General features: G+C 45.9%; 1 protein-coding gene across 3 annotated transcripts in view; it reads right to left on the reverse strand.

The window, feature by feature from the left end:
• CSMD2 (CUB and Sushi multiple domains 2) overlaps positions 1–27,852 on the reverse strand; it is a 668,701-nt gene that overhangs the window by 210,613 nt on the left and 430,236 nt on the right. For all 3 annotated transcript variants that reach the window (XM_067725393.1, XM_067725392.1, XM_067725391.1), the window contains 5 exons: positions 27,599–27,787; positions 27,290–27,406; positions 12,585–12,800; positions 10,945–11,133; positions 4,846–5,015 (listed from right to left, as the gene is read on the reverse strand). In XM_067725393.1, the coding sequence (XP_067581494.1) occupies positions 4,846–5,015; positions 10,945–11,133; positions 12,585–12,800; positions 27,290–27,406; positions 27,599–27,787 (881 nt within the window). The remainder of the gene's footprint in view (positions 1–4,845; positions 5,016–10,944; positions 11,134–12,584; positions 12,801–27,289; positions 27,407–27,598; positions 27,788–27,852) is intronic.

Here is a 27,852-nt window from a genome sequence, read left to right on the forward strand (position 1 = left end):
CCTCTCCCATTGTGGAGCACAGGCTCCGGACATGCAGGCTCAGCGGCCATGGCTCATGGGCCCAGCCGCTCCGCAGCATGTGGGATCTTCCCGGACCGGGGCACGAACCCGTGTCCCCTGCATTGGCAGGCGGACTCTCAACCACTGCACCACCAGGGAAGCCCTGTATTTAGGATTTTTAGATCTATGGTCATAAGTGAAACTGGCCTAATACTTTATGCTGCCCTTATTCAGTTTGATATCAATATTTCTACTTGTCCTATTTAAATAAAGTGAGTGGGGAGATGGATACTAATTTTTCTCTTTTCTGACACAGTTTGATTATTGCAGGGATTAATTGTTTCTTGAAGTTTGTGAGTTTACCTGTAAAATAGGCTAGGTCTGGGGACTTTGAGAGAGAATACGGGAGAATTCCAATGTTTTAAATGGTTATTGGTTTATTCAGATTTGTATTTTTTCTTGATATTAGTACTTATTATCTATAAAAATTTCCATTTCATTTAAGCTTTCAGATTTTTTGTCTTATGCTTTTTCCTAAACATTTTCTTATTGTTTTCATAATCTCTACCTTATCTATGACTATGTTCCTTTTTCATTCTTAAAATTACATATTTGTGGCTTCTTTATTCCTTGATCAGTCCCATAAATTTTGTTTGTTTTACTATTTTTCAAAGAACCAGTTGGTTTTGTTGATAATTGCTATTTTTTAAAGTTATCTTTTTTCAGTCACTTTTGCTTTTATCTTTAAAAGTATTTCTTCCACTCTCTTTGGATTTATTCTGTTATATTATTCAAGCTACCTAAATCCTTATTTATTTTTAACCTAGGTGATACGTCAGAGACTAACAGAGGTATATTAAATCTTCCACAATGACTGTGACCTTATTAAAATTTTTTACATTTCTAGCAATTTTTATTTAATTTATTCATGCTATGTTATTTGGCACATAAAGTTTTACTGTGAATTGATTGTGCATTTTATTAATATAAGAGAATTCTCTTTTCCATTTCATTATGAGATGTGAGAGAAGTTCTCACATTTATCTTATAATAAAGTGATTTCATTTTTCTGTGGTTTACCATCTTCTGTTCATTGCGTCCATTCCATTTTTTAATTGGGTGATTATGTTTTTCATCTCTTCAGTCTTCCCTCATCTCAGATTGCTCTGTTTTCATTATTGCCTATTTTTGTGTCATAAATATAATATTCTCTCAAATCTTGTTAAGAATACAAATTAGACGTTTTTAAAGTGTTTTTTTTTCTTTGTTGCTTGCAGAGGGGCAATTAACTTTGACTCCTCAGACGGGTCCCCTTCTTCTGATCTACTGAATATTCACACATATCCAGTTCATTTTCCGGTTGGCACACCATGACAGATGGAAAATAAAAATGGATAATGGAAAGACCCAGTAGCTCCCCTAAGGGGGAGCAGAAGAGTTAAGCCAGAAGAGGCCATAGGAGCACCTTCTCCTGCTCCTGGTACTAAAGCATGTGTGTGTGAGGGAGATTGCATATATGTGTATGTACGTGTGCATGTGTGTGTGTGTATGATTGTGGCAGCCTCTTCTCAAATGAGCTTGCCCACTCTTGTTAGGTGCCAGCCATGGCATTACTCTGCTTTATCCAGCTTGCCAACAACAGCCAAACAGAATCCAGAAAGTCATGCTGAGAGGGAACTGTGGCTCTGTGTGGTTTCTCAGACCTGTACGCTTCCAGAAGAGCTAGTTGGATTGAGATCCGGCCCCTGCCAACAGCCCCATGGTGTGTCCTTGGCTCCAGGCTCTGCTGCTCTGAGTTAGGTGGTCTTAGATGCATTCTTTCCTTGAGGTTTCTAGCACTTAATCCACTGGCAGGATTTCAATTCACTTATGTGAATTACACTTTGATTAGGCTCTTTCTCAAAATGGACCCCTTTTGGGGGGTATTCCATTTGGCAAATATTCCTTTAAGTTGTATGTGAAAGGCACCCTTGCCTAACTTCCCGTTTTCATGTCCCTTTAGTCATTTCCGTGGGAACCATAGAGGATGTAGTTATATACATGGGCTTCGTGTGCCGTCTTGAGCTGGGAGCTGTTGTCTTTCCACACTATTGCATTTAGAGGACCTTCTGTCTTGCAGATGACAGAGGTCGAAATTTTGGTGGAGGCCAAAACAGAAGAAATCAGGTAGTTCTAGGAGACAAGCTGGAGTATGTGTAGGAGTGAGGTCTAAGAAATTTTCAGTTATTAAATGTAAGGAAAAGATTGAGAGTCACAAATGCAAGAAAACAGTCATTTCATGGGTCAGAAATCCAAGAGTGTATGGAAGGTTTGGAGGGTTGGTCAGACGCAAGTGTGGAGGAAGTGGCGGGTCTCGCTGGGCAGGAAGGAGTCCAGGTATGCACTGGGGTTCTTGGGAGGGACAGGTATATCCTCAGGATTGGAAATATATCAGTGTTCTGGCAGATGGGCCAGTTACACCAGGGCAAGGGCAGGGTGCTCCTGGAGGTGACTCTGGGTGCCACCTTCTTTGTGTCCAGGTAGATCGGAGTGACAGGTGTAAAGAGCATTGCCACTGCAGCTGACAGTGGTTGCAGGGTGGAAACTATAACCGTGCATTTCTTTTCACTCCAAAATAATTCGTGTCCCAGGTTCTCCCTCGGGAGGGCAAGGGTCCTGAGGGGAAGAGCTAGAACAGGAAACTACGTGATCTCCCTGGATGCCTTGCCCTCCCTTCCCCAGACCCCCTACTATGGAAGCTCTGGTGGTTACAGGATCGTGTGGATGGCCTTTCGGCCAGCTCAGCACCACAGCCCAACCTTCTGAGGAGGACACTACAGAGGCCTAGAAAGGGAGGAAGAGGCTTTTCGGCAAGAAGGTGGAGCCCAGTGTTAGAAGGCTGGTAGCAGGGCCAGCCGGGCAGGCGGCTGCAGAGACCAAGTCTGAAGTCTGGGAAGATCCCTCAAAGAAACACAGGAGATCACCTCCCTCTCCCGACAGCCCTGCAGGTCACCTGAGGTCCTGAGCCCTGCCTGAGCCCTCCCTGACCTCTGACCTGGGGATGGTGCCCCAGGTCCCTCCCTTCTTACCCTGAGCGCCTCCAAAAGTCTCTCTTCTGTCTCAACCCTGAGGCAGAACCTTGATAGTGCAGTGGGGTATGCACACCTGCTGACTATGTCTTAGGTGCTACTCTGAGTCCAGACCACCCTAGAGAGGACGCTTGGGCACCAGCCACGCTCCACGTGGCCTCTAGCAACCAAGGCAGGAGGCCTTCTGCTGGTCCCATCAGGCCACACGCACAGAACTGCACACACTCCCCTCAAAACCCGAAAACTCTGTCTCCAAAATGCCTTTTTCTGCAGGGTTAACAGCATCCTTCCTCCAAGAAGGTCTCTGCATTGTCCAGCTTTCCTCAATTCCACCTGCAGCACTAGAGCACGGAAGTCCCTCTGGCCTTGTTGGCCCTGGGTGTGTCCTCTGAGGCTCTGTTGTTGATGATGAACAAATGGATGGAGAGAACTGAGGTCAAGGGAGACGCCTGAAGACATGGCCCTTGGAAAGTATAAAGTCCTGTCTATTGTTCACTTACAGGGAGATGCACACTGCATTTCTGTGTATGGGGAGCTTAGAGGTTGAAAAGTAGAGCTTAAGGAGCCAGATAGGAACCCACTCCCTCCTGGGCCACTTTGCCATATTCTGTTCTGTTTCAGGCCCAACTGGTCATCTCATGGTACTTCCTCTTGGGTTCAAGAGTAATTGGGTAAGAGTGAGAAATGCCTTCCAAACACACACACACACACACACACACACACACATATCCCAGAGGGTGGGTCAAGAGTATCATCTTTGCATAAAAAGCACAGTGTACTCATCATATCTACAGAGAGTCCTAATGGGTGGGGATTATTTAATGGTTTCTCTTTGGATTTTCTAGAGTGGTGACTTTTGGTTGTTTCTAATGTCTAGACTTCTCTGGCTACAGGGAATAAAACTATATTAGAATAAGATAAAAAAGTTTCTTGGCCTAGGATGAAAATGGACCTACTCAGTATGAGATTTTCCTTATAATCCTTTTAAATAAGGCAACTCTTTGATAAGTTCTCCAGAGTCAACTCTTTGATTACACACTCACGATGTGTTATTGGAGGTACAAATCACACACACAAAGAAACACAGTCATAGTGTGTTCAATGTTTTAACGAGTCCCTCTCTATAACCCTTTCTTTAGTCCAAGTCCTTTCACTTCTTTCTCTTATGTAGATCTTGAATCCACTTTCTTCAACCCCACTGCTACATGCAGGCCATCACCATGGTACACTGAAGCTACTGAAACAGCCCACCGGTCACTGAAACATAAACTCAAAACATACACAAATGCACACACACAGAACACGAGTATGTACAGACACAGATCACCCCAACCAAATACAGACACAGACACAGATGCACACACATGTGGAAACATACATATAAACATATCTGTAGCCACACATATCTACACAAATGCACATATTCTATGAACTCTTCCTCATCTAGGTTGATGGTCAGAGTCCACAATGGAAAACCTGATCCACTGGCCATTCCAACTGAGTTTATTGTGGTGATTTACTATCCAGACAACCCCTACTCAATCACATACATACTTGAGAGCAGTCAGCTCCTAAGCAAACTCTAAAGCCACATTCTTTAGAATACACCCGCCTACACTTCTGTCTTAGATTCTCACTTCTCCCAGCTGCGTGAGGACATCTTGGGACTCAGGAGGGAAGAAGAAAGGTTGGGTCATTCACACAGAGATAAGTGAGTGTGGTGACCATACTTTTGCATCCCGTAACATACATACCCTATGAAATCTATCAGTGTTACCTTGAGGACATCTCCTTCAGAGAGTTCAAATGCCCTGGCTTTGAGCTGAATCCCCTTCCCCGGCTGGGTCTGGATGGAGTAGATGCATTCGTGGTTGTTACTGTAGTTCACAGGAAAGTTGGGGGACAGCAGAGTGCCCTGAGTGCCCGTGACTGAATTCCCACACTCAGCTGGAAAGAGAATCACAATAATCACAGATTAACGCCCATCAGCTACATCCGGAAAACAAACAACTCACAGCGCTGGAGGACCTTACAAAGATGACAAGTTGTTTGCCTCTCTACCTGTCAGAGTGCCTGTTTATCTGTCCATTTGTCTGCCTGTCTATAGGAATGCTTATCAAAGTTTTTGTTTGTTTTTAACTCCTGCCCACCTGTAGTTCTGTTACGTTCCTTTATTTCTCTCCTTCGATTTGTCTGTTTTTCTTCCGCAGAAATTGAAATAAACCCACCAGGCACCCTTTACTTTTACAGTGTTATGAAGCAGCCATTCTCCCTCCCACCTGTTCATATAGTATCATAGCAACAGAAATGACCAAGGAGGGCGTCAGGGGACGATGGGGGCAGCCAAGTGAGGAGGGATGAAGCCTTTCAGTATCAGAGGATACAAACGAAGAGGGGACAAGATTGAATAATAATTGCTAGCATCTCCCAAGCTTTACACGGATCATTTCAGCCATTAGTCACAGCAACCGATCCCCACAAGGCAGGCACAATTAGCATCCCTGTTTTCAAGATAAAGACCCTGGTACTTAGCAATTTAGATCAAGTCTCTCAATTCAAGGAGGTGGGGGGGCTGACAACTCAGCCCCCTTGGTCCTGGAATTTAGGGCCTCTGAGGCTCTGAAGAAAGTTTTGGCACAGACACATGGAAACCCTGTTTAATTCAACAGCTAATGAATTCACACCTTCCTCTCAAAATCTGTTCCTGCTCCTCCAGAATTAGTCATTCTTTCCCCATTGTTCCTATACCGCTATTTATAGCGGTCATCACATTTTTTTTTTTTTTTTTTTGTGGTACACGGGCCTCTCACTGTTGTGGCCTCTCCCGTTGCGGAGCACAGGCTCCGGACGCGCAGGCTCAGCGGCCATGGCTCACGGGCCCAGCCGCTCCGCGGCATGTGGGATCTTCCCGGACCGGGGCACGAACCCGCGTCCCCTGCATCGGCAGGCGGACTCTCAACCACTGTGCCACCAGGGAAGCCCGGTCATCACACTTTACTTGACTTATTTGTTAACATTTCTATCTCCTCCACTGCCCTGTGGGTGCTTTAGGGCTTGGTCATATTTCTGTATCTCCAGCACCCACTGGCTCTGCTCCACGCCTGGGCAGGACAGCAGCAGCGATGAAAGGGGTAGCTCAGTGCAGGGCATGTGCTGAAGGACCTGCAGTTGGCTCTCTAGGGTCTTTGATAATTGTGAAGCCTCTTCCTGGGCTTTCCTGTGGCAGAGCGTCTACCAGATCGCACCCTGACGGCTTGTTTCTTGTCTGCACCCCCGACCCAAACTGTGCGTTACTTGAAGGTAAGGGTCATGCTTAATGAATCCATGAATTTCCAAGGCTTAGCCCAGATTGTCTGTAAAATAAATATTTGCCAAATGAATGAATGAATAAATACGGAGGACGCTGACCTCAGAGGATGGCCAGCTCTAAAAATGATTAGGTTCCGGAAGGATATAAATGCAAGTCCGATGGCAGGCCCATTATTTGTCTGGACATATGGGGAGTTCGAAGCATGTGCAGAATCTCTGAGGTTGGTGGTAGCACATCTGCTTTCCCCAAACCATTCCTCAGTGTCCCTATTCTAGGCACAGTCATTGGCTGGAAGGACCCTGAGGTCACCACATATTCAACTTCAATTGCCCTGAGCCTGGAGTGTGCTGGGCCACAGCAGTGTGGAGGGAGCACGTGATACAGGAACATTCAGAGCTGAGTCTCTAGTGGGCTTAGTTGTACCTCTGTGTGTTCTCTTGTCCCCAAGGCTGCTCCTTAGAACTTTGAAGATGGTGACCATGTCCCACCAATCAGTCCTCTGATTGGTGGGACAAGCCCTCCTCCCTGGGCCCTTTCCAGTTCAGGACCAGCTTCAGGTTCCTAAGACGTCACATAAGTCATTACTATGGACAGCATGTCTGTGTCCCTCTGACGAATTCTTATGCTGAAGCCCTGATTCCCCAGTGTGATGCTATTTGGAGGTGGGGCCTTTGGGAGGTAATTAGGTCTAGATGAGGTCACGAGGGGAGAGTCTCCATGATGGGATTAGTGCCCTTAGCAGAGGAATTGACCAGAGCCTGCAGTCTGTCTGCTGTGTGATGGTACAGCAAGAAGGCTGCCATCTGGAAACCAGGGAGAGGGCCTTTACCAGACACTGAATCCACTGGTACCTTGATCTTGGACTTGCCGGCCTCCGGAACTGTGAGAAATAAATGCTTGTTGTTGAAGCCACCCACTTTATGGTATTTTCTTATAGCAGCTCAAACTGAACAGGACAGCCATCATTTGTCTTGGTGGAGAAATCTCGCTTTTCAGTACTTTAAACTCAGCCTGTTTGCAGAGTGTCCGAACGCGCGTAATGAATGTGGGAGCTGGGGCATGAAACTAAAGGGCGGGTGGTGGACGGGCACCCTGGCGGCTGCTGACGCTTTAGGTAGATATGTTTCTGAAGTGTGTAAGGATTCTGGGGGCCCTCTGACGAAGGGGGGCATTTGGGGAGGGGGTGCTGAGGGCTGTGCATATTCAGACATTTATTACTCAGTCACATCACGTGGGCAGCCCCCTGAAGCAGCTCTCCATCATCTCTGGGCATCACACAGTATTCTCTTCCGTCTAGGGAATGACTAGATGGAAGTGCAGTGGGATGAGCATGGATTTTAGACTCAGACAGACCAGTTATATCAACTCTCTGAACCTCGGTCTCCTCATCTGCCTCCATCTGGACAATAACAGCACCCACATAAAACTAGAGAGAATACATATATGAAATTTTATGATGAAAGAGGTGAACATATAGGGAGTGGCTAGCACCTAGTAGGCCCTCAACAAGCGTTAATCCTTTCTCTCCCCATCTAACCTGATGAATCTGCGCAGCTTATCTGCTTCTATTTGGAGCCCTAACTGCCCAGGCTCCGGGAAGGGCCGAAGGCCCAAGAAGCTTCTCGGGAAGCACGTGTTGGCTGCCTGACGTTCACAGCGCCCTCACTGTTCCTGATACCTCTTGCTCTCTGCCTAGTTCCTAAAAGGTGGTTTACCTTAAACGTGGGCTTTGACATATTTTTGCACCTCCTTCCTACCCTGGCTTGCTGCACAATAGCTATATGCCAGCTCTGCCCCAGCATGACCCTCTCCTCTTTCCCACATGCCTGACACCTTTATGGGGAGGGGAAGGGGGCTGACAGCTTCAGATGGGGCCAGTCCTTGGCCCCTACCGAGGCCTTTTTCCAGGGCACCAGCGAGTGCACAGGAGGTAGCAGGACCTGGCACTTGATTTTGGGAGAGTTTCCAAGTATCAGGGGAGGTGAGCAGATGCACGGAAAAGCCAAACACAAGCATAAATGGAGAAATAAATGTTCCAGAGAAACAAACAGTCATCTGCACCAGAAAGTGCTGCGGCTAATTCGGGCATCTACGACTTCTGTCATCCCCATCAGAAGAGGTCTCGTTAAGGGCAGGGGCTGTGTCTTATCCATCAGTCTGGGGCTCCCGAGGCAGAGAGGTAGGTCTGCTCCATCATGCGGGGCTCCCAAGGGCAGGGTCATGACTCTTGGCGCAGAATGGGGTCCTCTGGGATCAGGGCTGTCTCTTCCACATCCAGCTCAGGGGACCCTGAGGTCAGGGGCTGTGTCGCCCTGTCACACAATGAATTAGAGCCCAGGACCGTTCATCTCCTTCTCAGTAGGGAATGTTCCTGGTAAGTTATTCAATTTACACCTCCAGTGCGTATGGCGACTGGGAGCATCTCCCGGGTGGGCATTCCCGTGATACCTCCAGCCTGAGGTTCTGTTGCGGGCTGGTGGTAATTAGAGGTGATTATAATTGCTATGCGTTATGAATACATACAAAACAGAAGACAAATGTAATAATGAAAATATTGTGAGGCACCATGAACAAACAGTAACTGGAATAATAAGTTAAAGAATGAGTTTATGTAATGAGATCAATGAGGCAGAACTTGGGGCGTGTGCGTATCTGTGGTCCTGGATAATCCCATTCAGGAAAAATTCCCCTCAGGGCCACTTAGCTGAAGACATTTCTCCAGAGCAGAAAGGAGCTGCTAGCAGCCACATCGAAACTGAACCTACGCAGTGGGAGTTACATGTGTGTCTGAATGTGTGTCCAGGTCAGGGTGGGTGGAGGCTCTGGCGGATGGTTGCAGGAAAAAGGATAAACTTTGAGATTAGTTAATTGATCAAAAATGGAATTCTGCATCTATTTGTCTTAATGTTTCCCCTCTGAGATCGCAAAGGGTTATTGGTTGTTGGTCATGTCATCGATAAATAATGATAAAAAGGTTATTGGCAAAATGATAATAATATAGCACCCCATTGGTGTATGTAAATTACGTCATCTAATCTGGAATAAAGCCTGTGAATTGGATGTTGTTATCTCTGTTTTATAAGCGAGGAAGCTGGAGCTGCTGGGGTCTGGTGGCTTGCCCAAGATATAACAGCTGGTAAGTGGCAGAGCAGAGACTCACCCTTGGGCCCAGGTGACCCCACAGCCTACGCCCAGCCCATCTTGCCATCCTATTTACGACTGTCCTCTGCAGAGCCCCAGGGCTCTGTGTGGCTGTCTTGGGCAAGGCTGACCTCAAGGGCTCTCAAGACGCCGGCACCTGTTTCAGTCAGTGCAGTGCTGCTTTGACCTGTTTGGTATATTGGGGTTTTTCGTAATATTTAGCACTAGCGGAGAGCAGTGAGCACGGAAGGTACTCCACTGATCCAGCCTGTGTTCCATCTAGCCCCATGGTGTGAGCATCGAGCAGGCAGAGCCGTGAACCTTAGAAATGAGGGACAGCCAGCACCTGTCCCCAGTCCTTGGGATATCACCCCACTTCTCTCCACCCTCTGGGCCTGAAGCTCTGAAAAGTCTGCTCCAGCACGCTGGCAAGGAGGCCGGCAGGACCCTGGGTCATAGGGCTCCTGGTGCCAACTCCATCAGCTGCCTCTTTAACCTCACCACCCACTGCTCTCCCCCTCGCGAGCTCCAGACTGGCCTCCAAGCTATTCCTCAAACACCGAGCATCCTCGTGGCTTGGGGCCTTGGTACTCTGCTCCCTTTTCTCCCATGAATTAGCTCCTTGAATCCCTTCAGATCTCTACTAAAACGTCAGCTCATCAGAGAAGACTTTCCTGACTACTTGTTATAAAAACCTCCAGCACTTTCTAAGCTGACCATCTTTCTCTGTAACCCTCAACACTGCCCGACACACTACACATCCATGCGTTTACAGCCTATCTCCCCCCACCAGAATGTGAGACCAGGAGTGGAGAGACCTTCTCTGTATTGTTCACCTTTGTATTCTCAGCGTCCAGAAGCATGCCTGACCTGCAGTGGGTGCTCCATAAATGAACCCAACTCCTGCTTCTCTCTCTCTTCCCCAGCGGAATGGAGGAAGTCTTTCTAGAGATTCTCAAAAGCTATCGGACCCTCATTGGACAAGTAAAATCAGCCCTCTCCTCAACCAGATGGGGATTCTCCATGGGCAAAGGTCATACCTCCTTCCTATAGGTGCACCCACACACCCCACCCAGATTTCTCCGCAAGAGGCATCAATTAGCCATGGGAATGTGTGTTAAGGGTGGGAGGTAACAGCACAGAAATGGATTTCATCCGAGTGCCTACTGTGGACCCGCTTTGTAAAGGGCAGTTGAGGCTACAGAACAGCTCATGAAGCAGGCATTGCCGTCTCTCCTGTACCGATAAGGAGGTTGGCGTGGAAGGAGGGTAGGCCACCCACCCAAGGTAACCGTGTGCTAAGACAGTCCTTAAACCCAGTCCTGTCGGCCTCTTGGCCCAGGTGCGTTCCACCACCTCCCAGCAATTGACTAAAGTCCGGCCAACCCCATTAGTGAAGCAAAATGAAAGCACGTGACCACCTACCAACACACCTTGGCAGAGGCGAGCTCCACAGGCGCCGTCTGCCCCCCAGGCACGTGACGCGGGCCGTGCCCTCCAGACGGTACCCGGGGAAGCAGGAGAAGGTCAAGGTGTCGCCTACACCAAACTGCAAGCCCTTCCGGATGCTGTAGGCTGGGACCTCAGGCTCCTCACAGGGCTCCAAGTCATACTCTGGAAAGGCAGCAGGAGAGCTGGGGTCACACGCGGAGGATGGGAACACACAGACAAAGACACCACGGAGAAGAGGACGAGACAGGAAGACAGAGGTACAGGACACACACCGGTGCACGAAAAGTAAGGAGAGAAGGAGAGAGAGCCCGAGAGGGACAGAGACAGGCGAGAACAGGCAGGTGTGTTCTGGGCGGTCTGAGTGCCTCCAGACCACGAGCAGTGGGAGAGAGCACCGCCTTCCTGGAAACATGGTTCCCAGGAGTACTTCTGAGGCTGACCCTTCCCTCCTCTGTCCCTTCATCTCCACATGAACCCCAGCCTCAGGCTTGTGGACTCTCCTGCCTCCTTCTCCCCGGGCACCAAGCCAGATCAGTTCAATCAGCCTGGTTCTAGAGGTTCACAATGCATGACCCAGCCTAGGGCAACTTACATTGGGAAAAAGAATGCAAGTGCTTCAGCTGAAGCTGTGTCTTGGTAACACTGGCACTTGAGGCAGATGGCATGTGTGACGGAGTGGCATTTATGCACCAGGGACCTGCCTCTAGTGACTTTTATACCTCTAGTGATGATATAGAAGTACCTTTTCCCTCATCCCCAAGGGCATCTCCCGTCTGGGACACAGTACCCCGGGGCTCTGTGTGGTGGGGAGAAAGAGCCTGGATGAGGCAGACTGGCTGGATATGTCCCATCAGCCAGGACATGGCAGGTGGCACCTGCTGGAGGGACACTGTGAGGCTAAGCTCGGCCATGTCCCATTTCCTAGAGGTCAGATATCTCTCAGCCATCCTGGGGAAATCCATCTGCTGTCTCTGCTCCCGGCTGGTGGTGGGAGGGGGGTGGTCTGGGAGCAATAGTCTGAGAGCAGCAGGAGGACTTGGTACTAGAGGAGTGAAGGGTCCTCTTTTCTCCCCGAATGCACATTAAAGAGCTTTCTTTTCAAGATTCCTAAACACAGAGATAAATGCCCATCGCTACTCAATTCGCATTGCTGAAGCAGCCCCCACACGAGGCCAAAACACTCCAAAAAGGGAGTTTCAGTCTCCCTTCTTTTCCTTTTCGTTTTTTTTTTTTTTTTAGAAATTGCTGTGGTTGTGAAGTAGTGGAAGTGGAATCAGAAGAAGAATCTGGAATTACTAGGGCAGGATGGGACTCCTGAGGTCCTCTAGTTCAATCAGTTGGGTTGGTCATGTTCAGAGTGAAGCCTAAATACCTTCACAGAAGGAGATTCCCCAACAGACCTGCTAACTCCTTCCAAGCCCACTATAAGGAAGTTCGTCCTTGTGTCTAACCCGACTATCTTCTGCTGCAGCAGTGAGATCCCTCTCCCAGAGGCTGGGGAGGGGACCGATAGCCATCTACTGGGAAGACCAGAGGCCGGCAGCAGGGTGGGGGGGTGGGAGGGACAGAGTACTCAGCCATCACTTACCCCGAGGGACCCTCACATGCTTTACCTGAGAAGGTGATGTTGAAGCCTTCGTAGGACATGGAGAAATCGGAAATGAAGCGGACCTGGGCAGTGAAGTTGCCGTAGAGTCCAGCGCTGATGGGCGCTGGCAACCGGGAACCGGTCAGCTGCCTCAGGGGCTGAGTGAAACTGCCATTCTCCGTGATGAGGAGGTAGTCGTGGCTGCTCTCCAGGTGGAAGGTGTGGAAAGTGAAGAACACACCTGCCAGGAGACCAGAGGGTCAGGGTGATGACAGTGAGAGGCCTGAAGGGGCTCGGCTGCACGATGGGGTCTGCACAAACGTTTCCCGTTTGCAAGCGTCTATCGGTGTGCAGAACCTCAAGCTTGAGCATGACCAAAACACACCAGCCAACCTGAATGAAGGAAGCCAGGTGAACCGCACACGCCCCTGCCCTGAGGTCCAGTCAGGGAGAAGGATGCTGCTTTCTGGTTGTCCCAATTTGAAAGGGAGATTTATGGCTAGGTCATTCATTCAGTCAACAAGTATTTGTACATTTATTGGGTACTTCCTATGGGCCAGGATCCAGGGCTGCGTGGGTGCAAGGGGATATAGCTACAGCACAGAGTGACAAATGCTGGAACCAATGTAGATCAGACTGCGCTGGGGGGCAGAAGGGAAAGAGGGGAGGGCAGGATGCCCTCACTAAAGAGTGAGCATTTGATTGAGGTCTTAAAAGGAGACTTAGGAATTAACCAGGTAAGAGGGGAAAGGGCACCCCAGGCAGGGCACCGGAGACAGAGCTGCTGTGTATTCCAGGGCTCTGAGAGCGGCACGGTGCGGCTGGACACACTAAGCAGGAAACATCTGGAAGAGGGGCTGGAAATGTAAGTTGGGGCTGGACTGGATATTTTTCTGGAGGCATTGAGAAGCCATCCTATCCAGAGTGTATCCGATTTCAGGTTAGCAACATGTTGGTGGCTGTGAGGAGGACGAAGTGGAGGGAGAGAGAACAGTTAGAAGGATGTCAGCCATGCACTGCGGGAAAGTGGATGGGGGCTGGCAGAGGGGGTGAGAGCAGGAAAGGGACACGAGACTCAGGAGGTGAAATGGACAGGGATCAGAGGCAACAGATGCAAAGGAGGAGTTAAGGGATGACGCGGAAGATTTTTTTAATTTTAACAATTTTTTTAAAAACATCTTTATTGGGGTATAATTGCTTTACAATGGTGTGTTAGTTTCTGCTTTATAACAAAGTGAATCAGCTATACGTATACATATATCCCCATACCCGCTCCCTCTTGCGTCTCCCTCCCACCCACCCTACCCCACCCCTCTACGTGGTCACAAAGCACCAAGCTGATCTCCCTGTGCTATGTGGCTGCTTCCCACTAGCTATCTATTTTACGTTTGGTAATGTGTATATGTCCAAACCACTCTCTCACGTCATCCCAGCTTACTCTTCCCCCTCCCCATGTCCTCAAGTCCATTCGCTACGTCTGCATCTTTATTCCTGTCCTTTCCCTATGTTCTTCAGAACCTTTTTTTTTTTTTTAGATTCCATAGATATGTGTTAGCATATGGTATTTATTTTTCTCTTTCTGGCTTACTTCACTCTGTATGACAGACTCTAGGTCCATCCACCTCACTACAAATAACTGAATTCGTTTCGTTTTATGGCTGAGTAATATTCCATTGTATACATGTGCCACGTCTTCTTTATCCATTCAACTGTCGATGGACACTTAGGTTGCTTCCATGTCCTGGCTATTGTAAAAGGAGCTGCAATGAACATTGTGGTACATGACTCTTTTTGAATTATGGTTTTCTAAGGAGATATGCCCGGTAGTGGGATTGCTGGGTCATATGGTAGCTCTATTTTTAGTTTTTTTAAGGAACCTCCACACTGTTCTCCATAGTGGGTGTATCAACTTACATTCCCACCAACAGTCAAGAGGGTTCCCCTTTCTCCACACCCTCTCCAGCATTTATTGTTTCTAGATTTTTTGATGATGGCCATTCTGACTGGTGTGAGGTGATACCTCATTGTAGTTTTGATTTGCATTTCTCTAATGATTAGTGATGTTGAGCATTCTTACATGTGTTTGTTGGCAAGCTGTATATCTTCTTCGGAGAAATATCTCTTTAGGTCTTCTGCCCATTTGTAAATTGGGTTGTTTGTTTTTTTGATATTGAGCTGTGTGAGCTGCTTGTAAATTTTGGAGATTAATCCTTTGTCAGTTGCTTCATTTGCAAATATTTTCCCCCATTCTGAGGGTTGTCTTTTGGTCTTGTTTATGGTTTCCTTTGCTGTGCAAAAGCTTTGAAGTTTCATTAGGTCCCATTTGTTTATTTTTGTTTTTATTTCCATTTCTCTGGGAGGTGGGTCAAAAAGGATCTTGCTGTGATTTATGTCATAGAGTGTTCTGCCTATGTTTTCCTCTAAGAGTTTGATAGTGTCTGGCCTTACATTTAGGTCTTTAATCCATTTTGAGTTTATTTCTGTGTATGGTGTTAGGGAGTGTTCTAATTTCATTCTTTTACATGTAGTCCAGTTTTTCTGGCACCACTTATCGAAGAGGCTGTCTTTTCTCCATTGTATATTCTTGCCTCCTTTATCAAAAATAAGGTGACCATATGTGTATGGGTTTATCTCTGGGCTTTCTATCCTCTTCCATTGATCTATATTTCTGTTTTTGTGCCAGTACCATACTGTCTTGATTACTGTAGCTTTGTAGAATAGTCTGAAGTCAGGGAGCCTGATTCCTCCAGCTCCGTTTTTCTTTCTCAAGATTGCTTTGGCTATTTGGGGTCTTTGGTGTTTCCATACAAATTGTGAAAATTTTTGTTCTACTTCTGTGAAAAATGCCAGTGGTAGTTTGATAGGGATTGCATTGAATCTGTAGATTGTTTGGGGTAGCATAGTCATTTTCACAATGTTGATTCTTCCAATCCAAGAACATAGTATATCTCTCCATCTGTTTGTATCATCTTTAATTTCTTTCATCAGTGTCTTATAGTTTTCTGCATACAGGTCTTTTGTCTCCTTAGGTAGGTTTACTCCTAGGTATTTTATTCTTTTTGTTGCAGTGGTAAATGACAGTGTTTCCTTAATTTCTCTTTCAGATTTTTCATCATTAGTGTATAGGAATGCCAGACATTTCTGTGCATTAATTTTGTATCCTGCTACTTTGCCAAATTCATTGATTAGCTCTAGTAGTTTCCTGGTAGCATCTTTAGGATTCGCTATGTATATTATCATGTCATCTGCAAACAGTGACAGCTTTACTTCTTCTTTTCTGATTTGGATTCCTTTTATTTCTTTTTCTTCTCTGATTGCTGTGGCTAGAGCTTCCAAAACTATGCTGAATAATAGTGGTGAGAGTGGGCAACCTTGTCTTGTTCCTGATCTTAGTGGAAATGGTTTCAGTTTTTCACCATTGAGAATGATGTTGGCTGTGGGTTTGTCATATATGGCCTTTATTATGTTGAGGTAAGTTCCCTCTATGCCTACTATCTGGAGGGTTTTTATCATAAATGGGTGTTGAATTTTGTCAAAAGCTTTTTCTGCATCTATTGAGATGATCATACGGTTTTTCTTCTTCAGTGTGCTAATATGGTTTATCACATTGATTGCTTTGTGTATATTGAAAAATCCTTGCATTCCTGGGATAAACCCCACTTGTTCATGGTGTAAGACCCTTTTAATGTGGTGTTGGATTCTGTTTGCTAGTATTTTGTTGAGGATTTTTGCATCTATGTTCATCAGTGATGTTGGCCTGTAGTTTCCTTTCTTTGTGACATCTTTGTCTGGTTTTGGTATCAGGGCGATGGAGGCCTTGTAGAATGAATTTGGGAGTGTTCCTTCTTCTCCTATGTTTTCGAAGAGTTTGGGAAGGATAGGTGTTAGATCTTCTCTAAATGTTTGATAGAATTCGCCTGGGAAGCCAACTGGTCCTGGGCTTTTGTTTGCTTGAAGATTTTTAATCACAGTCTCAATTTCAGTGCTTGTGATTCATCTGTTCATATTTTCTATTTCTTCCTGGTTCAGTCTCAGAAGGTTGTGCTTTTCTAAGAATTTTTCCATTTCTTCCAGGTAGTTCATTTTATTGGCATATAGTTGCTTGTAGTAATCTCTCATGATCCTTTGTATTTCTGCAGTGTCAGTTGTTACTTCTCTGTTTTCTTTTCTAATTCTATTGATTTGAGTCTTCTCCCTTTTTTTCTTGATGAGTCTGGCTAATGGTTTATCTTCTCAAAGAACCAGCTTTAGTTTTATTGATCTTGGCTATTGTTTCCTTCATTTATTTTTCATTGCTTTTTTTTTTAAAGGTAACACGTGTTTATTGCAAAAAAGCTTTAGAAGTAGAGAAATGTGTAAAGAGAAACTTTTTTTAAACATCTTTATTGGAGTATAATTGCTTTACAATGGTGTGTTAGTTTCTGCTTTATAACAAAGTAAATCAGTTGTACATATACATATGTTCCCATATCTCTTCCCTCTTGCATCTCCCTACCTCCCACCCACTTTATCCCACCCCTCTAGGTGGTCACAAACCACGTAGCTGATCTCCCTGTGCTATGTGGCTGCTTCCCACTAGCTATCTATTTTACGTTTGGTGGTGTATATATGTCCATGCCACTCTCTCACTTTGTCACAGCTTACCCTTACCCCACCCCATATCCTCAAGTCCATGCTCTAGTAGTTCTGTGTCTTTATTCCCGTCTTACCCCTAGGTACTTCATGACCTTTTTTTTTTTTTTCTTACATTCCATATATATGTGTTAGCATACAGTATTTGTTTTTCTCTTTCTGACTTACTTCACTCTGTTTAATAGACTCTAGGTCCATCCACCTCACTACAAATATCTCAATTTCATTTCCTTTTATGGCTGAGTAATATTCCATTGTATATATGTGCCACATCTTCTTTACCCATTCATCTGTTGATGGACACTTAGGTTGCTTCCACGTCCTGGCTATTGTAAATAGAGCTTCAATGAATATTTTGGTACATGACTCTTTTTGAATTATGGTTTTCTCAGGGTATATGCCCAGTAGTGGGATTGCTGGGTCGTATGGTAGTTCTATTTTTAGTTTTTTGAGGAACCTCTGTACTGTTCTCCATAGTGGCTGTATCAACTTACATTCCCACCAACAGTGCAAGAGTGTTCCCTTTTCTCCACACCCTCTCCAGCATTTATTGTTTCTAGATGTTTTGATGATTGCCATTCTGACTGGTGTGAGATGATATCTCATTGTAGATTTTATTTGCATTTCTCTAATGGTTAATGATGTTGAGCATTCTTTCATGTGTTTGTTGGCAATCTGTATATCTTCTTTGGAGAAATGTCTATTTAGGTCTTCTGCCCATTTTTGGATTGGGTTCTTTGTTGTTTTGTTATTGAGCTGCATGAGTTGCTTGTAAATTTTGGAGATTAATCCTTTGTCAGTTGCTTCATTTGCAAATATTTTCTCCCATTCTGAGGGTTGTCTTTTGGTCTTGTTTATGGTTTCCTTTGCTGTGCAAAAGCTTTTAAGTTTCATTAGGTCCCATTTGTTTATTTTTGTTTTTATTTCCATTTCTCTGGGAGGTGGGTCAAAAAGGATCTTGCTGTGATTTATGTCATAGAGTGTTCTGCCTATGTTTTCTTCCAAGAGTTTGATAGTGTCTGGCCTTACATTTAGGTCTTTAATCCATTTTGAGTTTATTTCTGTGTATGATCTATCCTGGAGAATGTTCCATGAGCACTTGAGAAGAAAGTGTATTCTGTTGTTTTTGGATGGATTGTCACATAAATATCAATTAAGTCCACCTTGTTTAATGTATCATTTAAACCTTGTGTTTCCTTATTTATTTTCATTTTGGATGATCTGTTCATTGGTGAAAGTGGGGTGTTGAAGTCCCCTACTATGATTGTGTTACTGTCAATTTCCCCTTTTATGGCTGTTAGCATTTGCCTTATGTATTGAGGTGCTCCTATGTTGGGTGTATAAATATTTACAATTGTTATATCTTCTTCTTGGATTGATCCCTTGATCATTATGTAGTGTCCTTCTTTGCCTCTTGTAAGAGTCTTTATTTTAAAGTCAATTTTTTCTGATATGAGAATTGCTACTCAAGCTTTCTTTTGATTTCCCTTGGCATGGAATATCTTTTTCCATCCCCTCACTTTCAGTCTGTATGTGTCCCTAGGTCTAAAGTGGGTCTCTTGTAGACAGACCTTGTTTTTGTATCCATTCAGCCAGTCTATGTCTTTTGGTGGGAGCATGTAATCCATTTACATTTAAGATAATTATCAATATGTATGTTCCTATTATCATTTTCTTAATTGTTTTGAGTTTGTTATTGTAGGTCTTTCCCTTCTCTTGTGTGTCCTGCCTAGAGAAGTTCCTTTAGCATTTGTTGTAAAGCTGGGTTTGTGGTGCTGAATTGTCTTAGCTTTTGCTTGTCTGTAAAGGTTTTAGTTTCTCTGTCAAATCTGAATGAGATCCTTGCTGGGTAGAGTAATCTTGGTTGTAGGTTTTTCCCTTTCATCACTTTAAATATGTCCTGCCACTCCCTTCTGGCTTGCAGAGTTTCTGCTGAAAGATCAGCTGTTAACCTTATGGGGATTCCCTTTTATGTTATGTGTTTCTTTTCCCTTACTGCTTTTAATATTTTTTCTTTGTACTTAATTTTTGATAGTTTGATTAATATGTGTCTTGGCACATTTCTCCTTGGATTTATCCTGTATAGGAGTCTCTGTGCTTCCTAGACTTGATTGACTATTTCCTTTCCCATATTAGGGAAGTTTTCAACTATAAGCTCTTCAAATATTTTCTCAGTCCCTTCTTTTTTCTCCTCTTCTTCTGGGATCCCTATAATTAGAATGTTGGTGCATTTAATGTTGTTCCAGAGGTCTCCAAGACTGTCCTCAATTTTTTTCATTGTTTTCTCTTTATTCTGCTCTGCAGTAGCTATTTCCACTATTTTATCTTCCAGGTTACTTATCTGATCTTCTGCCTCAGTTATTCTGCTATTGATTCATTTTAGAGCATTTTTAAGTTCATTTATTGTGTTGTTCATCATTGTTTGTTTTCTCTTTAATTCTTCTAGGTCCTTATTAAACGTTTCCTATATTTTCTCCATTCTATTTCTAAGAACATGGATCATCTGTACTATTATTACTCTGAAGTCTTTTTCAGGTAGACTGCCTATTTTCTCTTCATTTGTTTGGTCTGGTGGGTTTTTACCTTGCTCCTTCATCTGCTGTGTGTTTCTCTGTCTTCTCATTTTGCTTATCTTATTGTGTTTGGGGTCTCCTTTTTGTAGGCTGCAGGTTCGTAGTTCCTGTTGTTTTTGGTGTCTGTCCCCAGTGGTTAAGGTTGGTTCAGTGGGTTGTGTAGGTTTCCTCCTAGAGGGGGCTAGTGCCTGTGTTCTGGTGGATGAGGCTGGATCTTGTCTTTCTGGTGGGCAGGACCGCAGCTGGTGGTGTGTTTTGTGGTGTCTGTGACCTTATTATGATTTTAGGTAGCCTCTCTGCTAACGGGTGGGGTTGTGTTCCTGTCTTGCTAGTTGTTTGGCATAGGGTGTCCAGCACTCTAGCTTGCTGATTTTTGAATGGAGCTGGGTCTTAGTGTTGAAATGGAGATCTCTGGGAGAGCTTTTGCTGTTTGATATTACGTGGAGCCAGGAGGTCTCTGGTGGACCAATGTCCTAAACTCAGCTCTCCCATCTCAGAGGCACAGGTCTGACACCTGGCCGGAGCACCAAGACCCTGTCAGCCACACAGCCAGGTACGTGGGCAGTTTCTTGCCTTTTGGGAAGCCTGAGGTCTTCCGCCAGTGTTCAGTAGGTGTTCTGTAGGAGTTGTTCCATATGTAGATGTATTTCTGATGTATTTGTGGAGCAGAAGGTGATCTCCAAGTCTTACTCCTCTGCCATCTTGAAGATCTCCCCAGATGACGGGGAAGATCTTGACCTGAAGGACAGTGATGTCTTTTGTGACCCGGGGTTGGAATCATAGGAAGAAGAGGAGTAGGTGGTAGAAGGGTAATGGCCTTGTCTTTGAACACCCTGCATGTTTGACATTCAAGCAGCATGAGCTAGTGGGAACTGGAAGTACAGACTTAGAGTTCAGGACCAAGGTCAGACTACAGCAGTAGATCTGGGACACCTGTTACCTGAATCCACAAGCATGAAGAGGACCAGAGCAGGGAAGGGTGCCCATCAGAGGAGGGGCAGATTGGAAGCCTGGGGTAGGAGGGGCGTCAAACAGAAGACAGGGAGGAGGGGGACTGGTGGGGGAGGGGACAGGCAGCCATCCCATCTGAGATGGGAAAAAGGGAGGGGACCTCCACTGAGGGGGAGGGGCTAAGAGCACTCAATAAAGACAATAACATTCAGCACTAAGTATGGGTGTCACTGTCCTGAGTTGCTCTTTAGTTGGCCCCTATCAATCAGAAGGGAAGATACGGAAACATTTACAAGTTCTACAAGTTCCAGCTAGTAGGTGGGAGAGCTGAGATCTGAACTGAGACAATCTGGTGGCGGAGGCTGTGCAATAAACCACCCCATGAGGCATCTTCTCTCACTATGGAAAGAGAGCCCGTGGTAGGAGGGGCCAGGTGGCCGCAGGGTTCAGGGGTAAGTTATGGAGCAGCAGGATCTTAACACCCAGGGCAACTCTTGAACTTGTCCAGATGGCAGTTGTGCTTGTGTGGGCAGATGTGTAATGCACGTCCACCCACGGGTGAGTGTGCCCATGGGAATACATGCCATGGATGTACCAGGGCAGGAACTTGGGTAGGCGAGGAATGCTGCACCCAAGTGCTGTTCAAAGTCCACGGACCTCAGCATCTGGGGCATTGTCTGGAAGCTTGTTGGAAATGCAGAATCTTGGCCTCCACCACAGACCTCCTGAATCAGAATCTGCATGCTAACAAGATCCCCCAAGAGATCTGTAGGCACATACAAGTGTGAGGAATACTTCTCTAATTACTGACACGTTTTTGATAAACGATGGTTAGATCCAAGGTCTTAATGCTTAAGCATTTTAGATGTTTTTGGGTTTTTTGCCTCTCTGTTGATAGAAACTGGTGATCTGGAGTATTTGGGATTATACAGGTGGGGGTCGGGGTAACAGAACCCAGTAGAGGTGGGACCAGGGAAGCAGCTTGTGAATGCCCTGTGCCCGGGCAGCTGACATGCATCCATTTATCTATTTACTCAAAGACATAGACCCTGAGCGCCTACTAAGTGCCAGGCCTGTGCTAAGCACCGAGAAAGATCTCCCAGTCTAGAGGAGGAGACAGGCACATGAGCAGTGAGAATACAGAGTGGGGACACAGAGGGAGAGTGCGCAACTACGCCTCCGGGGTTGGGAAGGCTTCACAGGGGTCACAGTCTGTGACACGAGGGGTGTAAGCATGCTTGGAACCCCACGGGCATGTATGCCCGTACATATCCTGTACTGCCGACACATAAACACGTGTGCAACTGAGAAAACTGTTCTCAGTCTGCAGAGCTTGGGAAGAGGCTTGGTGGAATAGATGTCTTTCCCTCCTCGCTGGAACACAGGGTTGGGTGGAGGATGAGTCAGACACAGTAACAGGCGGAAAAGAAGGTGAATTAAGCACTGTGCCTTTACTCTGTTTTTCCAGAATGCAAATACAGCCCCTCCAAAGGAATAAACATTTGGCTTCTAAGGATGAGTAAACAACCGAGGTGAAACTCCTGGGTTTCCCAGCTATGCTGATTGCTTGGGGCTCTTTTGGCCATTGTGTGAAAATGAAGACATTGTCACAGAAATAGAGAGGCCCTGTGTTGGAGCTTGAATCCAGATTTGGTGTGACAGATGCACACACAAGCGAAGACTCCGCTGGAGTGAACCATGCAGAGTCGTGCAAAGCACATTAACACCACACTGGAGCGGAGAGAGCAGGGCCATGGGAAAGGAGGGGATTTGGAGGGAGGTAGACCTGGGTCAAAAGCCCGTCTACCAGCGAAAGTGTCTGGGCCAAAGCTGTTCTGCGCCTTTAGGTGACATTTAATCCTTGGGGAGAGGAACACCTGGGGCAGCACATGCAAAGCCCACCGCACAGTGCCTGGCACACAGTAGGCGTTCTTAGTACTCAGTTCATCTAACTCCCAGACAGCCTTGTGGGTTAAAAGATGTCAGGCCTGGGGTCTTAGCAACGGTATGTTATCTGGACTCCTGAAATGGCTGCTCCCTTGGGCTGGGCATGTGGTAAGTTGAACAATTCTGAATTTCACAGCGTTTTCAGTTTTCCCAGCTGGACTTCTACCTGGTAGGGAGCAATCGGAGTCAGCAGCCTCCATAGGTCTGTTAACCCGAGATACTGTTACAAGCAGAGCCTGAGGGGTGCCCTCTGGAGAAGGGTGTGAGTTCACTTTAATTCAATTCATATAGACATTTCTGGAGTTTCTTATGTGCCAGGCATGAAGCCAGCAGCTGAGGAAACTGCAGGAAGCAAGGCAGACATTTCTCTGAAAGAGCTTGGAGTTGGTCCGGGGGACAGATGACGAGGATGCGAAGTTCCATACAGTGGGGAGAAGTCTGGGATTGGGAAGGTACAGGGTCGCACAGGAGCCTGTGGAGGGGGGCCCCACCCAGACCCAGCGCTGGGGGCAGGGGGATGGGAAGGTTCGGTAGAGGAAGTGAATTCAGAAGGATGAGCAGCTGGCCAGGCAAGGGGAATGGTGGAGGCGATGCAGGGACAGGAAGTGTTCCAGGAGAAGAAAATTGTCCCATTGTGCAAAGCCCTAGAGGACAACGAAAGCCTAAGAAGTTCTAGGAACTGAAAGAAGTTCAGTGCAACTAGGACTTAGTGCTTAGAGGGCTCAGAAGGAGGCTGAGAAAGGTAATAAGCCAGGGCTACAAGGCCATGCTAGCTGGTTTACAATTTGGGGCTCAATGCTTAGGGTCTGGTGAACCCTTTCAATGGTTCTAAGGAAGAAGTGACCTGGTTATACATCAGTGACCTCTTGATTCTCTGCCTGGAACACCTCTCATCCTGGCTAATTCCTGTTCATCCTTGAAGACTGGCCTAAGTCTCAACTCCCCACCTGTGTCTGCTCTATCCCAGAATTGACCATGGTACATTGCGAGGTCTCTTTAGGCTGGATCTCTACCACTAGACTACAAGGCAGGCAGCGCCAGAGGGTCTGTTCCCCTGTGTTTGCCTAGCACCTACAGCAAGCCCAAGTATCAGATAAGCATTTGTTAAAAATTTGTCGAACTGCATTGACTTCTAAGGAAAGACACGGGTAGAAAGGCAAAGAGGAACATACACCCCCTATAATTACAGACGTCAGATGCAGAGAGAATCATGACTATGGGGGGTCGTTACTCTAGGGGTCACAGGGGGCTGCCTTTCTTTCCCTCCTGATGCCACGGAGTCGCTTCTGGCCCTGGCAATGGCCAACTCTGGACCAGGCTTGGTGGAAACAGCTCTGCAGGATGAACAAGGACACTGCCTCCGTCCCTCCTCTCCTCGGGAACAATACTGTGGGAAAAAGGGGCCAGCCCCGCATTGCCCTGACTTCCGGAGAGTCCTGTCTTGCTCAAGGCTGTCCTAATCCCGGCTAAATACCAGGCCTATTAAAGGCAACAGTGACAGTGCTTAAATACATGAGGTGGGATTATAAGTGACTTTTCTTTCAAATTTTCTTTTTTTATACAAATAGTATACTTTACATGGAATACATATTTAGTGCTCAAAATTAGGAAAAAGTTAAAAGATGAAAATAAGAGACAACTAGTATTAACCTTTGGGGGCATAGCTCTTCAGACTGTTTTCTATGCACATATCCTTGCTTAATTTTTTAATAAATAAATTAAATTAATTAATTAATTTATTTTTGGCTGTGTTGGGTCTTCATTGCTGCACGCGGGCTTTCTCTAGTTGTGGCGAGTGGGTGCTACTCTTTGTTGCGGTGTGCGGGCTTCTCATTGCGGTGGCTTCTCTTGTTGCTGAGCATGGGCTCTAGGCACGTGGGCTTCAGTAGTTGTGGCATACGGGCTCAGTAGTTGTGGCTTGTGGGCTCTAGAGCGCACGCTCAGCAGTTGTGGTGCAGGGGCTTAGTTGCTCCGCGGCATGTGGGATCTTCCTGGACCAGGGCTTGAACCTGTGTCCCCTGCACTGGCAGGCGGATTCTTAACCACTGCGCCACCAGGGAAGCCTCCTTGCTTAATTTTTATAAACTGAATATATTACTTTGGCAAACTTCTTTTTTAGTCAACAGTGTATTGCAACCATCTGTGTAGGGCTTTAAATATTCTTTCACATTACTCCTTTCAGTAGCTGCATGGTAATATTGAATATTTCGTTATTTGGCTATACCATACGTTTAGTTAACATTTCCTGATCGATGGACATGGGAATAGTTACTAGTTTTTCAACTAATAAAGTGTTTTAGGGGACAACCTTGTAGCTAAATCTTGATGTACAGTTTATTTATTTTCTTCAGATAAATTCCAAGAAGTAGAACTGCTGGGTCCAGAGGCACATATATTCTTTTTTTTGTTTTTTAATTAATTAATTTATTTTTGGCTGTGTTGGGTCTTCGTTGCTGTGTGCGGGCTTTGTCTAGTTGCGGCGAGCGGGGGCTCCTCTTCGTTGCGGTACGCGGACTTCTCATTGCGGTGGCTTCTCTTGTTGTGGAGCACGGGCTCTAGGAGCACGCGCTTCAGTAGTTGTGGCTCGCGGGTTCTAGAACACAAGCTCAGTAGTTGTGGTGCATGGGCTTAGTTGCCCCACAGCATGTGGGATATTCCTGGACCAGGGATCAAGCATTGGCAGGCGGATTCTTAACCACTGCACCACCAGGAAAGTACCGGAGGCACGTATATTCTTAAGACTTTTGATTCATTGTTGAATCATCCTCTGGAAAGTTTGAGCAGTTTCACACAATGGCAGCACGGAAGAATAGTATTCGTGTCTCTACACTGTCCCCCACACTGTTACACTGTTGTGATGTTCTCTGCTGACTTGAAAAGGGAAATGGCATTTCATTTACTGGGTGAATATGCATTTTTAAAATTGTTAGGGGCGGTCGAGGTCTTTTCATTTGTATTTCCTCTATTACAAAGTGTTTATAGTTTTGCTTACTTTATAGCCCTGTAGACCAGGCATATTTTTCTAAAAAAATTTTAAGAGCTTTTTATGCATCAGGTTCTTGGTCCTTAGATGATTACATAGGTTGCAAATATTTTTGTCCATTAACTATTTGAATATTTTACTTGAATATTTTGAATATTTATATATTTATTTAAAAAACCCATAATCCATTCAAAGTATTATTTAATCAAATCTAACAGTCTTTGCCTTTATGGATTCTACTTTTGGTGTTACTCTTTAAGTAAGTCCCACCTGAGGTTAGACTTTCATATCCTTCTAGTACTAGAATTTGTGGATAAATGCGTGAGGCATGATTTGGTTTTTTCTTTTTCCCAAATGGTTAAGCCCACTGTCTTAAAATCATTTATTAAATAATCCATCCTCTCTTTAATGGATTGGAAATGACACTTTAATCATATACTAAAGACTGTCTCTCTCTCGCACACACATATACACACACACTCTCTCTCTCTCTCTCTCTCTTTCACACACACACACACACACACACACACACACACAGGGGAACCTATTTCTGGACCTTTATTTTCCCCCACTGATTTGTGTGTCCACTCCTATACTCATACCACATCATTAAAATTATATTATCCCATAATAACATTTCAATATCTGGAAGGGTTACTCTTCCCTTTAAAGTTTTTCTTGGCTTTTCTAACACGTTCATTCTTCTAGATCAGAGGTTCTTATTTAAAGGCACGCATCACAGTTACTAGTGAAGTGTTCTAAAAACATAGTTGCCTGGTTTCCACCACCAACATAGAAAATCTAAGCCTCTAGTGTAGGGGTCTAACATTAGAGTATTTGCCAAACTGCTTTAAGAACCTTGACTCTAGATGAACTTTGGAGCAAGCTTCTGAGGGTAGAAGCCATCTCTGCCTGGTTACTGTGTATTCCCAGCCTCAGGGTCTGCCGCATAGGTGGAGTTCAATCAATATTTGTGGAGTGAAAGAGTATATTAGTTAATGTTTATTTGTAGTCAGCGCCCTTACTTTGAACTTGGGACTCCCAAAGGTCATTTATGCCAGGGAAGGTAGGGCAAGAGTCCAGCCCGGTGAGGAATATGAAAACACTCCTCTGAGGAACAGTGTGAGTGCTGTGAGAAGAGGATTGCCACGTACGATATCTGAAGGCTGGATGTGAGGAACAGGGAGCAGAGGCAGCCTATGTTCCTCCAGGACTCAGTACAAGGAACTCAGTCTCAGGTTATTAGGAGGGGTCAGACCTAGCAGAAAATGAGAATAGGTGCCCCTTTGTTGAGTGGGTTGGTCACCTCTCCACCACGGGGGGTGTTTAGACAGAAGGTGTGCTGCCGTCTTGTGCAGAGTGATTTGGAGAAGATTCCCGACCAAATTAAGTAGGTTTGAGAGCTGGTAATCTCTAAGATCTCTTCTAGAATGGAGATTTTAGGTTTGAAAAATATTTGTTGAATGAGTTCTGTGATTCAAAGAGATAGGAATGTTCTGGGAGTTTTCTGGTTGGTGAGAAAAATTCAGACTAAGCCCAGAGGTCACTAGAGAGGGAGATCCCCATTGAGGTCATCTTGACCTGGGGACCTTGGGGCCCTGACCACGTTGCATCCCCATACCTGCCATGGGCCTAAACACTTACCCTTGCCATGTGATGTTTCGATAATCCAGGTGCAGTTCAAGTTGTTGGGGTAGAAATCAGGGAACCCCGGTGACAAGATGGTCCCACTGGAGCCTTGAATGAAGCCACCACAGAGAGCTGGAGAGGAGGGAAGTGGGCACTGAAAGACTGGAGTGGCCCAGGGAGCTTCCCTCACAGTCCCCCTGGGATCCCAGCCCCCATCTCGTCCAAACCTCCAACCCTCACTGACAGGGTCAGGGGGTCAGTGCCTGTATTTTCAGGGCAGGAAAGGAGTCCTCTACTTTAGCGCCCCCTGCTGGTATGTCTCACCTTCACAGCTGGGCAGGGCCCGGCTCCACTGGAAGTTGGGCTCACACTCCAGGGGCTCCCCGTCGCTTAGTGTGTAGCCCGAGTCACAGCTGAAGGTCACCAGGGCGCCCACGTAGAAGTCATTCCCATGACGCTGCCCATTGACGGGGATCCCTGGATCCAGACAGTGGTCTGACTGCAGTGTTATAGCTGGAATAGAGAGCCCACAGCTGGAACAGCTCACTGTGAGCATAGAGGGCCCCCAGCTGACTCAC

The sequence above is a fragment of the Pseudorca crassidens genome, chromosome 2 (genome assembly GCF_039906515.1).
Source record: "Pseudorca crassidens isolate mPseCra1 chromosome 2, mPseCra1.hap1, whole genome shotgun sequence".
In the NCBI taxonomy this organism is placed as follows: domain Eukaryota; kingdom Metazoa; phylum Chordata; class Mammalia; order Artiodactyla; family Delphinidae; genus Pseudorca; species Pseudorca crassidens.